This window comes from Salarias fasciatus, chromosome 10, assembly GCF_902148845.1.
Source record: "Salarias fasciatus chromosome 10, fSalaFa1.1, whole genome shotgun sequence".
NCBI classification, from domain to species: domain Eukaryota; kingdom Metazoa; phylum Chordata; class Actinopteri; order Blenniiformes; family Blenniidae; genus Salarias; species Salarias fasciatus.
In genome coordinates, this window is record NC_043754.1 from 16339144 (window position 1) to 16352090 (window position 12947).

At 40.4% G+C, this 12947-nt stretch overlaps 1 protein-coding gene across 4 annotated transcripts in view; it reads left to right on the plus strand.

Annotated features, from left to right (window-relative positions):
* Positions 1–5727, plus strand: part of stard13a (StAR related lipid transfer domain containing 13a) — a 46473-nt gene extending 40746 nt beyond the window's left edge. For all 4 annotated transcript variants that reach the window (XM_030100835.1, XM_030100837.1, XM_030100836.1 and 1 more), the window contains 8 exons: positions 167–326; positions 458–656; positions 1016–1229; positions 1794–1908; positions 2034–2285; positions 2414–2631; positions 3233–3409; positions 3502–5727. In XM_030100835.1, coding sequence (XP_029956695.1) covers positions 167–326; positions 458–656; positions 1016–1229; positions 1794–1908; positions 2034–2285; positions 2414–2631; positions 3233–3409; positions 3502–3619 — 1453 coding nt within the window. In that variant the 3' untranslated portion in view covers positions 3620–5727. The remainder of the gene's footprint in view (positions 1–166; positions 327–457; positions 657–1015; positions 1230–1793; positions 1909–2033; positions 2286–2413; positions 2632–3232; positions 3410–3501) is intronic.
* Positions 5728–12947: the final 7220 nt, after the last annotated feature.

A 12947-nucleotide genomic window follows, 5' to 3' on the forward strand; every position in this document is an offset into this window, starting at 1 on the left:
ACACAAGCTTATCCTTGTGTTGTTAAAAGCTAGTCCTGTTCAGGTTTACGATCCCCAGGAGGGAAATCTTGTTGACCGGCATCGACATGAAGAGAGAGATAATGAAAGCACAGGCTGCTCTTTCTCCCTCACACTTCCTTAATTGTTTTCTGCCTATCGCTCCCAGGTCTGTACCCAAGTTTATGAAGCGCATGAAGGTACCAGACTACAAAGAGAAGAGTGTGTTTGGCGTTCCCCTCATCGTCCATGTCCAGCGCTGTGGTTTTCCGCTCCCTCTGTGTTTACAACAGGCTCTCAGCCACCTCAGAACACACTGTCTGGACCAGGTTAGAAAACAGCTTTTTTTTTTTTTTACAAGACTGGAGAAGAGACCAAGCATTTTATTCTCATTGTTCCAGTTTTTTCAACATTAGCCTCGATTCCTTTCCGTCGACTCACTTCCGATGCTCCCCTCCAGGTCGGATTGTTTCGCAAGTCGGGTGTGAAGTCTCGCATTCAGGCCTTGAGGCAGCAGTGCGAGATGTCCCCCGACTCCGTGAGCTACGAGGACCAGTCGGCCTACGACGTGGCCGACATGGTCAAGCAGTTCTTCAGAGACCTGCCTGAACCTCTGCTAACAAGCAAGCTGGGGGAAACCTTCCTGCATATCTACCAGTGTAGGTCACCTCGGAGGATGCGGCTGTAAAAAAGGTTTTTTTTTTCCAGGCTGGCCACAGAGAAAACACAAACAACAAAACTCTGTGATCTTTTTGTTGTTTTCCTTTTAGAAAAAAAACACATTTGCTTTGGTGCTCTGCCCAGAAATCTAGTTTGAGAGTAGACTGATAACCATGTTAATTAAACTGAGAAGCTGAAGAGCTGCGTGTAAACTGAGCAGCAGCTGTGTTTTCTTGGTTTCCTCTATTTGAATATCCAAATTCATGAAGAGTTTCGTGTCATCTGTAGATTTCTTCCCTCTCGGTTTTTCTTTTATTCATGCATTATTTTGCCTGTTTTCCATTTTTTTCCTCTCCAGATGTCCCGAAGGAGCAGAGGCTCCAGGCCGTCAGAGCGGCCATTTTACTGATGCCAGACGAGAACAGGGAGGTTCTGCAGACGCTGCTCTACTTCCTGCGTGACGTCACTTCTCTGGTGGAGGAGAACCAGATGACGCCCATGAACCTGGCTGTTTGTTTGGGACCGTCGCTCTTCCACCTCAGCATCCTGAAGAACGACACTCTGTCGCCAAGGTGCTCACACACACACACACAGACACACACACACACACACTGATACACAATGAGACATTACTTTAATACAAAGGGAAACTGGTCTCTAAAATAAGTGTGAATAATTCAATACATAGAAGCCGTCCATCGATCTCTCGCCACAGCATGATGGAAAAATGTCATTTGTCAGAAGAACTAAATTACAAAATTGATTAATGGTTCAATTCAGGATGTGTCTGGAGCTCCATTCTCACATTGCAGCCAAGTGATTATATTTCAAAAAGTACCAGATGTATTATGTGCTAAGAGCTTTCTTATAGCTGCCTGGTGTGTTGTCTATGATCTGTTAGAACTGAAACTTTTATTTTTTTTTCATCTGCAAATCATCTGACAGGAACTGATTTTTTTTTCCTCCTTTTTTATTTACTGACTAATCTTGAAAGTTTATAAGTCAAAGAAATCAAAATTACAGCAATACAAAATTCCAAAAATAAATACAACAGACTTTTTTTTTTGCCTTTTGCGTTTCTCCTTGAGTATTGAATCTGATTCACTACTGACTCCGTGCTTTGTCTCTTCACCCAGGTCAATCCAGAGGAAATACACCACAGGCCGTCCGGATCAGAAAGACCTGAATGAGAACCTGGCTGCAACGCAGGGCCTGGCTCACATGATCATCGAGTGTCAGCGTCTCTTTCAGGTCAGGTTCTGTTTCTGAAAAATAAATAAATAGCACATGTATCAACCAAGAGTAGCCTCGCAAGAATCCTCTGCGTGCTGCTACTGATATTTACTGGAGATGTAAATCTTCTGGCCGTTTTCCAGATTCCAGAGGAAATGGTGACCCAGTCTCGTAACTCCTACATGGAGGCAGACCTGATGGTGCTCCCGCTGGAAGAGCTCTACAAGGCTCACGAGGAGGAAGTGGACGTTGAGGTGGAAGAAGACGACGAAGAAGGGTCGTACCACGCTCACTCGGAAAGGCTGATCCAGAGCCTGCTGAAAGAGGCCAAAGATAAGAGCAAAGGATGGGTGTCTCGCTCCACTTCTGACAACACAGAGCTGTCCTTTAAAAAGGTGTGTGGATCTTCTTCAGGAAGGAAGGAGGAGAGAGAGGGAAGGAGGAGATAAACTCAGGAGAGACACAAGTCTGGGTTTCTTCACACACTCTCATGCTGTATTTGGTGTGTGTGTGTGTGTTTAAGGTGGGAGATGGTAACCCTCTGAGGCGGTGGCGAGTGTCCCTCGAGGTGTCGGCGTCTCCCTCTGAGGTGCTGCAGCGGCTGCTGAGGGAGCGAGCGCTGTGGCAGGCGGAGCTCCAGCAGGAGAAGGTCCTGGAGACGCTGGACAAGCAGACGGATGTTTACCAGTACTCCTGCTGCAGCATGGCTCCTCAGCCCAGCTGTGACTACGTGGTACTAAGGTGAGGATGGAATTTTTCATCCTGCATTGAATTACAGTTGTTGCTGATACTAAATCAATTGTTTTCATTCTCTGGATGACTTTTTGGCATTTTTGTTATTCTAAAACTTCACTATTTGATTACATACTGGGTCTTTAAATAAGTCCACAGTTTATCTGTCCTCTAAAACAAACTCTTACCATCTAGACCTTTCTTATAATTTGACACCAGCATCAACCATCTTACCAGCTGCTTGCTCTTTTTTTAATTTGTCGGCACAACTTTTTAATGAGCAATGATAACTACAGATCATCACATCTACTGTGATCACCAGAGTCCAACCTGAACATTTAGATCAGTCTGAATCCTCAACTTCATCTGCAGATGCAGCAGAATGTAATATTTGTAATATTTGTCTCTGGATCCACGTCCCTGTGTTGTTATTATAGACACCTGATAACATCTTTAATAAAAACATGACATTTGATGGATGCACGTTCTCATGTGTAACTTTTGTTTCATGTCCAAACAAGACGTATATTGAAGACGTTTTATAATCATGAATAATACAAATAACATTGATTATAAGATTTTTTATTTATTTTTTTTTGTGCTCCTGCAGATCCTGGCGTACAGAACTGTGTAAAGGCTCCAGCGCACTGGTGTGTGTGTCTGTGGAACATGAGGACAGCTCGCGCCTCGGGGGGGTCCGGGGCGTCGTGCTGGAGTCGCAGTACCTCCTGGAGCCCTGTGGATCAGGGAGGACCAGGCTCACACACATCTCCAGAGTGGACCTCAGGTACGAGCGAACGCCACGTGCTTTATAGCCACAGTTTCAGTCAACAGTGCCGTTTATAACATTTGCTTTTTTTTTTTCCTCCTTCCTTACAGGGGGAGATCTCCAGAATGGTACAACAAGGCGTTCGGCCACCTGTGTGTGAATGAAGCTCAGAGGATCCGCGCCTCTTTTCTACCTTCAGATCAGACGAGCCCAGAGGCCAAAAACTGAGCCTCAGAAGTGAAGCTTTATCTTGGTCCGCACTGCCAGAGCAGCTGGGCCGCAGAGCCAGACACCCAGAGGGGTGATGAACCAGGCTGTGGGCTTTGGTCTCAGATCACGGTGTACCGTCGTATAGAGCTTCGCTTTACCCTACTGTACTGAGTCCAAACACAGAGAGAGAGCCACGGTCTTCCAACAACATTGACATATCTATTTATATTTTGAATTTACACCATTTCAACCATGAAACTTTTGTTGGTTTCAAGTCCCGGATGATAAATGAGTATTTTACCTCTCTTTACACAGTATTTTTTATGTATTTTCCTTATTTATTGTTGAAGATCAGTCTCTAAATCGTCACTGTTTTGTCCAATAACTTGGAAAAAAAAAAGTTAAAAACCAGCATCAATTACGTATAATCATTAGATTAATACTATATTGCCTGAGCTAATGTTTAATCTGTAATGTTAAAGTTAGATATCATTCTAATATCTTCTGTATGATGTTCCACATGCATGGATCAGATTTTTTAGTAATAACAGTTAATCATAAAATCACACAATAAGATAAAACATTTTTTTACAATTGTTTTCCTTACAATGACATGGCCGACCAGTGGAATCTGAATTTAACTGTTCAAATATTTAGACTACTGACTTTATCTCAGTCAAATTTTGGAGTCGCACAAACAATTACAACAAGTGTCAAGCAAAATGTATTAAATGAACCAAGTCTAATTTATTATCCATCCTTCAATTGAAGCATTATGAAAGTGATTTATTCCTTAATCCATAGGTTTACAATCATACATACACATTAAAAATTTACTATTGTTTACAATCTCTCAGATACTGAACACAAAGACCTGTGTGGAATAAATAGCTCAGGTAAGAGAAAACAGCTGTTGATGTTCAGTCATTCAAAACTAAAATTAACTGACAAAAGTTTCGTAAATGCACAAAGATCTGACAGTATAATATATTTACACGCTAAACAATCTCAGACGTGACTGAAACAATGGGGAAAAAGTGATAGACATTATAAAATAAATCATTGAGCAAACTGGAATACGTTAAATGACATGATGATGACAAATTGATCAAAAAGATCAATTTCCACAAGGAAAATCACCCAAGTATCATATTTGGCAGCTGTCTCCTTGCTTAGAATGGCCACAGAACAAAACAGCATCTGAAAGAACTGAGTAAAAACCTTGATGCTTGTAAAACAAATAGAAAGATTGCGTTAAATGAGACCAGTACAGTGTGGGTATATGTCGGCACTGCGGTGTGACGGGTGCACTGGATCAATGAGGGATCTGATTCACATAAAGGGGAAACACTCATCGGGTCCATAAGCGTGCTGAACATATTTTGGATATCACTGTTGATTTAGTTCTCTTTCACTATTTTCAGTGTTAATCTAAATTTTAAAGTTATTATTGTCATCATATCTGTGTGTAAAGCATCACTGTTGTGTTTATTTTTGCTGTCATGTTATACAATGTCTAAGACATGAGACCATTTCACTGCTTCTGGGAAGCATGGTTTGAAACTTTGTGTGTGTATGCGTGCGTGCGTGTGTGGTTGAGCCCGTGTATCTGCATTTGAAATACATGCACAGCCTTTAATGTAAATATCCACAATGCTTTTCTGTGCCAGCAGAATGGACATTGTCGTGTTTCAGGGTCCTCCTATCATATTGATATGCTGAAATGTGAACACACGCCGTGCTACTAAAGTAGACTCAGCAGCTTGGTTCGTCACGGCGCCGCCTTGGCGTTCTTTTCTTTCAGCTGTAGGCAACATTGCTATGGTGTTAAATGATGTAAAATCTCTACAGTGCCACCATAATCCTGACTGGATGCCATTTTTTAGAGGCTGTGTGTGCGTGCGTGCGTGCTTGTGTGTGTGAGAGAGAGAGAGAGCAGCCAGAAAACAGACATGCAAGTGACTGACGTGAGCTCTCGACTGTGTGCGGAGAGGCTTCAATCGTAGCTGAGTATCTGAGACCAGGATGATTCGTGTTTTGTTTGCTTGTTTCTGACAAAGCGATGGAAAACGGAATCGTCGTTTCTGAACGAGAAAATAAAAGAAAATGAAAGTTGAATAAAAGTTTCCCCCCCAGTTTGTGTGAAAATGCTGCACTCCGAAATGTAACGTAACATAGTTTTAATTTTATAAGGTATCTTAACATGAATTTTTAGCAGATCACACTGATCACACACACACAATCACCTGACGTGAAAATGCAGGAACATTTATGGAAAAAACAGTTTTCTCAAGATTAATTTGCTCCTTTTATGAAGGTAAATGTACACCACCAGTGAAATGTTATTGTGGCGTGCTGAAAGGTACAAAAATACTGAAAATGATATAATAATGTAGAATTTGAAAACAATCAATGGAATAAAAAGTGTGCAATTCAGTTTAAACTAGGTAATGATTACCAAATTAATTAAAAATGCCAGCTAACCTCAAACCAATTATGCCACAGTAAACTGGAGAACATGCAAACTCCACAATTACAAGCAAAAACATTTGGGAATAAATACAGTGAGTGGTGTGAAACACTGTTTTGCCCGTACGTGAGTTATTTTTCTTTTTTTTTCTTTTGCACATTTGTCAAACCTAAATGTTTCAGATCATCCAGCAAATTTAAATATAAGACATACGCAATGCAAGTACATGCAAAATTCAGTTTTTAAATGAAGGTTTTTGTTATTAAGGGAGGGAAAACATCCAAACCTACATGGCCCTGTGTGAAAAAAGTGTTTGCTTAACCGTGGTTTAATCACACCTGAGTTCAGTTTCTCAGCAGCACCAGGCCTGATTACTGCCACACCTGTTCTCAATCAAGAAATCACTTAAATGTGTGTCCCATTGCGTCTGGCGTGAAAGTAACATTTCATTTCAGGAAAAGAACCTTGTACCAGCAGTAAATATGTGGTGGAGGTTGTGTGATGGTCTGGAGCAGTTTGTAAATACTGAAGATTTTAGAGATTCTGTGCGTGTCTGCGGTCTTTTGCTTGTTACATGCTCTGGTGTCCATTGAGGGGTGCTGTTACCTCTCTGTGATGAAACTTAACAGTTTGCTTTAGAGAGTTTTAAAAAAACTGACTGAGGAGTCAGAGGCTCATCAGGGGGTTTTCTCTGAAGACTCTCCTCCTGTCCTTTTGAAGTAACGAGCGAAGACTAAACCGCCAATGCTCGGATCGATACTCAATCACATTTATCTGCTTTAGCTGCGTTAGACAATAAGGGGTTTCTGACGGAGGACAGTGAAGGTGTCTGAATGAGGAGGGTCAGGACGTCTGCTCGCTCTGACAGCACATAAACACCACTTCAACTTCTACCTCATTTAACATGTCACTGGTTTCTATCTGGGAAGTAGGACAAGCGGCTGCAGAGCCTGAATGTCAATGATCCCCTGCGCTGTGGGAGCCTCCAGCTCCTCTCCTCCACCGGCTCTGACAAATGAGGAACATCATGCTGAAAATTAGACAATGGAAAAAAAAAAAAGAAAGGAAAAACTCCAACTGACAAGGTGAGTCCATTATTTCTTCAGAGCTCCACTTCAGAAGCGAGCTGTAATTTTCAACTTTAAGCCACATTTGAGTAAATGCCAGCAATTAAGATGAGATCCATGCAAAGGAAAGTACATTGAGATTGTACCAGGATAAGTCCCTGTGTGCAGATGAAAAGCAGATCAATTTAAAACGCCATTAATCTTCTTTCCACACTGGATGACCCTGCAGGAGGATTTGAGAGTGACCTCTTCTGGGGAAACCAAGAAATGCATGTCCAGCTTTTAGAAATACTTTACCTTTGAATGTTTTCAGTTGTTCTTCATTGTGCTTCTCAGTGGAGGAATTTATGTCTTCTAGCAACGTAACTTGATAAAGGTTGACTTAATCTTGTTGCTTTGCAGGATGATTGTGATCTAACTTTTAAAATGGTCTGTTTGTTTGAATTTAACTAAACTGCGACACATTTTGCTGCAATTCTCTCTTCTTGCCTGTTTCAGTATCACTTAGGAAAACCAGTTTAAAAAAAAATCTTTCTGCCTATGATTGTAGAACATTTTTAAATCTTCAGAAAACATATAATTAGAAAACATAAAATAAACTGCATCGAATTGTTCTTTGGTCATTAAGCACAAGCGAGCGGGTTTGCAGGGATTTGACATTTTTGCTCCATCACTCTGTCCACTTCATGAATATTTAACAAGGATGGAGAAAAAGGAAAAAAAGCAGATGCATATCCTTGGAGACTGGCTAATCCACTGTCTTCTTGAAGACAACCAAGTTAAGGTCATTGATGAATAAATGATCCATTGAATGTATTATTAACGAGACTCTGTTGGTAGTTGTGCTTACAGTATCCTGGAGTACACGGCCGGGTGTTGACGAGCTAAAATCAAAGCTGTGCACAACTGATGGAAAACTGCTGAAGCTGGGCTGATCACATTTCACTCAAATGGGCGAGGGGGGGATTTGTTGAGGTAGAGTTCAGTAGTTCTGACCAAATTCTGTGTCGTCAGACATGAAATTATACAATAGTTTAATCTTTTTTAAACTTTGATCCTGTTGAGCGATGAAAGCTGCTCATGTCAAGTCACACGGAATTTCAGTGTAAGATTAATCTTCAGTAATCTTCTGATTTCAGCTGATAAATGTGAGTTCTTTTGAAAATGCGGGTTCTGTACACCAAATTTCTCCTTTGACTGTTTTCACAAAAAAATGCCTTCACATCTGAATGTGTCTGTTCAGCATCCTGGCTGTGCAGTAAACATTTATCTAGATTGCCTGCTCAGAAACACTGATAATAACCTGATGGGTTTATTCCAACACCTGATAAAGGCCCTTCAGTAATGACTGACATTTGAACTCATAATGGTGGTGAAAGCATGGACGCATTCGATAACGCCAATGATGCATTTTTCTCCCCCTCATTTAACCAGTAAAACCACTTTGACATTAAAACTCTCTTTTTTTGAAAGTGTGTCTGACCAGAACAACCAGCAGCACAGAAGATATAACACAGAGAATTGAAATATACAAGAAAGAAATGGATATAAAAAATATATATACTAATGCAAAGAAACCTTTCAAAAATAAATGTCTGAATTTGTTCATTTTTCATGTTAGCCAGTCGTTCATTCTTCATTGATGCTTTATTTGTTTCAGATGAGTTTGTATTTCACCCCAACAGGTGTATTTGTTGTTATAATGAAGTCTGCGGCGTGCAAACAGCAAACTGTTACCTCCTGTTTATGTCTTTCATGTATTACTGGTGCAGTTGAGTCACACAGACTGCAATTATCTGCGAAAAACAAACGGCTATAACAACGACTGCACAAAGCGTTTGGGCTGAGCGGCAGCGTGCCGCTGCTCTGAAGATGTCACAATCAACAAGGAACATTAACTCTCATGCACAAAAGGGTTGAGAAAGTATTTCCCTGCCTTTTATGCAAAGCACACGCCAGAAAATACAAGTTTAGCTTTGAACAGTGTTTAATATCAGGCTGTGAAAATCTGCCCGTGAGAGAAGTAAAGTCTTCATATCACTGCTGCCATGTTTCCAGTTTTAAAACTTCAGTGTCCAGCTATTAGCATGGATACAACTGAACGTGTATCTGCTCCTGAATCGACGATTTTTCTCCCATGATAGAGCAACGACGTCTCATTCTGAATTGTGATGACAGCAGTGGGAGTGAATCTAAATAGTGGAGCTGGACAGCAGAATGAAAAGCAGAAAGCTCTCATGAAGCCCTCCACTGCAGTTTTGGAGGATATTTATTTGTGGGTTGATCAGTGTCAGAAATTTCCCACTGTTGGACGGAGTAGTGCAGAAGATGATGGATAGATGAGGGAGTTTATGAGAACGGCCTCACTGAAGGTTGCAGAAATCATCTGGCCTGGGAAATAACGGTCTGAAGCAAAACTCTGGCAAAGTAGATATCAGCTTTTTATAAGGAAATATTAATTTGTTTATCATAGATTTTGTTAAAAATGCTTGAACTGTGGACATTTACAGCATGCTAATTTGAGTTATTCTTTATTAATAAACTTATATTGTAACATACATTCATATTGAAGTAATTGAATTTTAATGTATCATTCAGTGACTTGTTTAATAACTTGCATATTTTTAATTTCATTGTTTCATGTGTGGTGTAAGTTGAATGTTTTGATTTATTAGGTGAGCAATTTTTTTCATACCCACTGCCTGTCATGTTTCATGAGGACAGGCAGTAGGAAAAAGAAAAGAAAATTTCAGTACTTCTGAATTTGGAGCTTACCGTATTGTTTGCTGTGTTGGTACAATTCAGAATGGGAGAAATAACCACACGTAGCAGCCTGTTTATTACCCACAACCCGTGAGAAGCGAAAGAACACCAGCACGCTTGGTATCATTTTAAGTGTTCTTCCCAAATTACCTTTGAAAGTAGTGAATTTGACCCCTGAAATGATTTTGACATTCCTGCGGTGAAGTTTTCACTGCACATCGCTGGAATAAAATGTCAAACTTCAATATTCTTGTATTTTCAGACTCTCATTCTATTGTAGATTCCGGGTGAGTTGTGCCTCTGGTTGGGCTGTAATGCAGCATGACAGATGTGATATCTCTGGAAATCTCGGTGAGAATTTTTAATAAAGTTCTGAGGGTTTGAGCAACACCAGCTCGCATAATAACTGCCTCATCAGGGAATTTCGGCTCCACTGCGTTAAAAAAAAAAAAAAAAGATTGAGCCATGCTGGATCGCTGTCGTACGTGCACTGACAGCAGAACTTTAGACGCTGCAATCAAGCAGATGCATTTGTATACATGACCAGAACTTGACTTGCCAGCTCAGTATTGTCTGGGTACGTTATGTTTTAACAGTCAAAATAAGGAAGCTATCTGATCTGCTCTGTGTTATTTTCCGCCGCAGCGACAGCTCAGGAGCGCCACAATCAATCCCCTTCAAAGGGACAACTTCTTGATCCCAGGCTGTGACCCCCGTCAAAGAAGTGGCTCTTTCATCCCTGCAGGCTGCTCTCCGGACCAAAGTGAGGGAAAAACTACAAACAGTGCTTTTTTTTTTTTATAAAAAAAAAAAAAAACAATGCTGTATAGTAGTTTATAAGTATAATGGTCAATTGAAACACTTCATGAAGTCTTCCTTCTTCAGGGTTCATTAAATGGTTCAACCAGAGAGGTTTTAAAAAGAATTCGTAAAAGTAAAGAGAGTCTAATCTTCTTAACTAGTCAGAGAATAAGAGTGTGTAATCCTCAAAACACGACAGTGATCGCTATGGAGGTTGTTAGAGTTTAGTGAGATAACTGGTTTTATATTTAGGCCCGATTAGACTTGATCAGCTGAGTGAAAGCAGCACAGAAAACCTGCAGGGAGAAAGTGGTTAGTCTCAAGAGGAGTCCAAAAAAAAAAAAAAAAAAGTGTGGGGGACTGAAGTGTTCAGACCTTTTTCACAGTTGACACTGTGATCTGACTTTCCATATAGGAAAAAAAAAAAAGTGAAAATGACTGAATTCCATTTGGGTGAGCTAATTTCCACAGTCCCCTTATCGTACAATCTGACTCACTGTAATGACTCAGAGTAACACTTAATGGAACCGGGCTTTTTTTCTATTTTGACAGGATTTGAAGCACCTGTGCCTTTTCCTGCTTCCACGAATTAAATGTGTGAGAAAGATTTTTTTTTTATATCTTAATAAAAGTCATACTTTTTGCTAAACAAATGGAGGAATTGAGAGAACACTGCATATCTTTTATTGCAAATTGTTTCAGCTTTTCAAAGAAACACATCACCTGATTGTTTCTTAGTAACACTATTTTCAGCCTTTAATATATAGACAAATGTATTTTAAAAAGATAGTCTTACTGTTGGTATAAATCGTTGATGTATCCAACATTTCATCATAAAATCGTTTAATCTCTTCCATATGATGCATATGGTCTTCAGCTCATTTGTTAGAAATGTTTGATTCTGTATATTTCATCAAAACACTACTGAATTATGAATCTCTACAGTACAAAATATGATAGCTATGATGGGTTTATTTCACTCATAGCCTGGAAAATGATCAAAATAATCTCATTATCTTTTAACTCTTATTCATGTGTTTTCTGATAAAGTGGTAAAACAATGATTTTTTTTAATGATTGGATTTATATCTGGACGGCTTAGCTATTAAATAAAACATACAATGTGACACAGCCTGAGACAGAAAGTCACTGTGAACAGCCCTATTATAAAATTCTCTCCCTCTCGCATCGAGATCATGCCGTTTCTTATGCAAACACAATCACAGACACGGACATGAATAGACACATGAGAGCGCACGCCCACGCGCAGCCATCCCGATGGCAACACATCTGTCTGTGAAAGCAGGAACATTATAACCTGCGTTTCCACGTATACACGTACAAGCCAACTGTTCAAGTAGTCGTAATTGTGTGGGGACGGACGCAGAACAAAGCAGCATTCAAAACTCAGTCTATGTGCCTGTTTTCACGCTAAAAAAACCGGCTGTGTTCGTTTTGTACAGACTTGATTAATCAGTCATTCAAATCATAAATAACTCATACTGTCAAACCATATCCAGCCACAGCTGCTACATGGGGGGAAAAAAAAGAAAATCCAGAGGAATCAAACTGTATTTTCTCCAGTAGGCAGTGATCAAACCCTTCCTGACAGACATCACCTCTGCTGCACTCTCTCTGCCTGATCCTCACTGAGTCCCAGTCCCCTCTGAAGCTCCTGTGCTGTGATCATCAGCCCACACAGGACGCCGGCGCTACCTCCACATGCTCCGCACAGGTACGCCGGAACAGAGAAGAAAATAGCTGCACGGCCACGAGTGCTGCGCATCAACTGGAAGTGACAGAAAAGAGAGGGGGAGAGGGAGAGAGAGAGAGAGAGAGAAACGATGTTCATGCTTTCACCCAATCACCAACCAGATTGTTAAGACCTCTTTCTCCTAAAGAAGTCTTTTGTGAAATCATGACAAAGCTGCAGAGGCAAGCCTTTGTCTGAAAACAAAGACGAGTGTGTTTGTGTGTGAGGGAGACTGCCATTGTAGTTACGTGTGCGAGTGTGCGTGTCTGCAAACCCGAGTGTGTGCACATCTGAAAGCTGGAGGGCATATGCTCCTTTCAGACATAACTTTTCTTAAATTCTTAAACTGTGTGTGTGTGTGTTTTTCAGAAAAATGCATATTTTAAAGATAAAATAAGGTTAGAGTTTATCAATTACAAGTTAAAGGTGAACTTAGTAAGTCTGCAGGAAATTGGAACAAAAATTACAATCTCATTACGAAAAATCCTACAT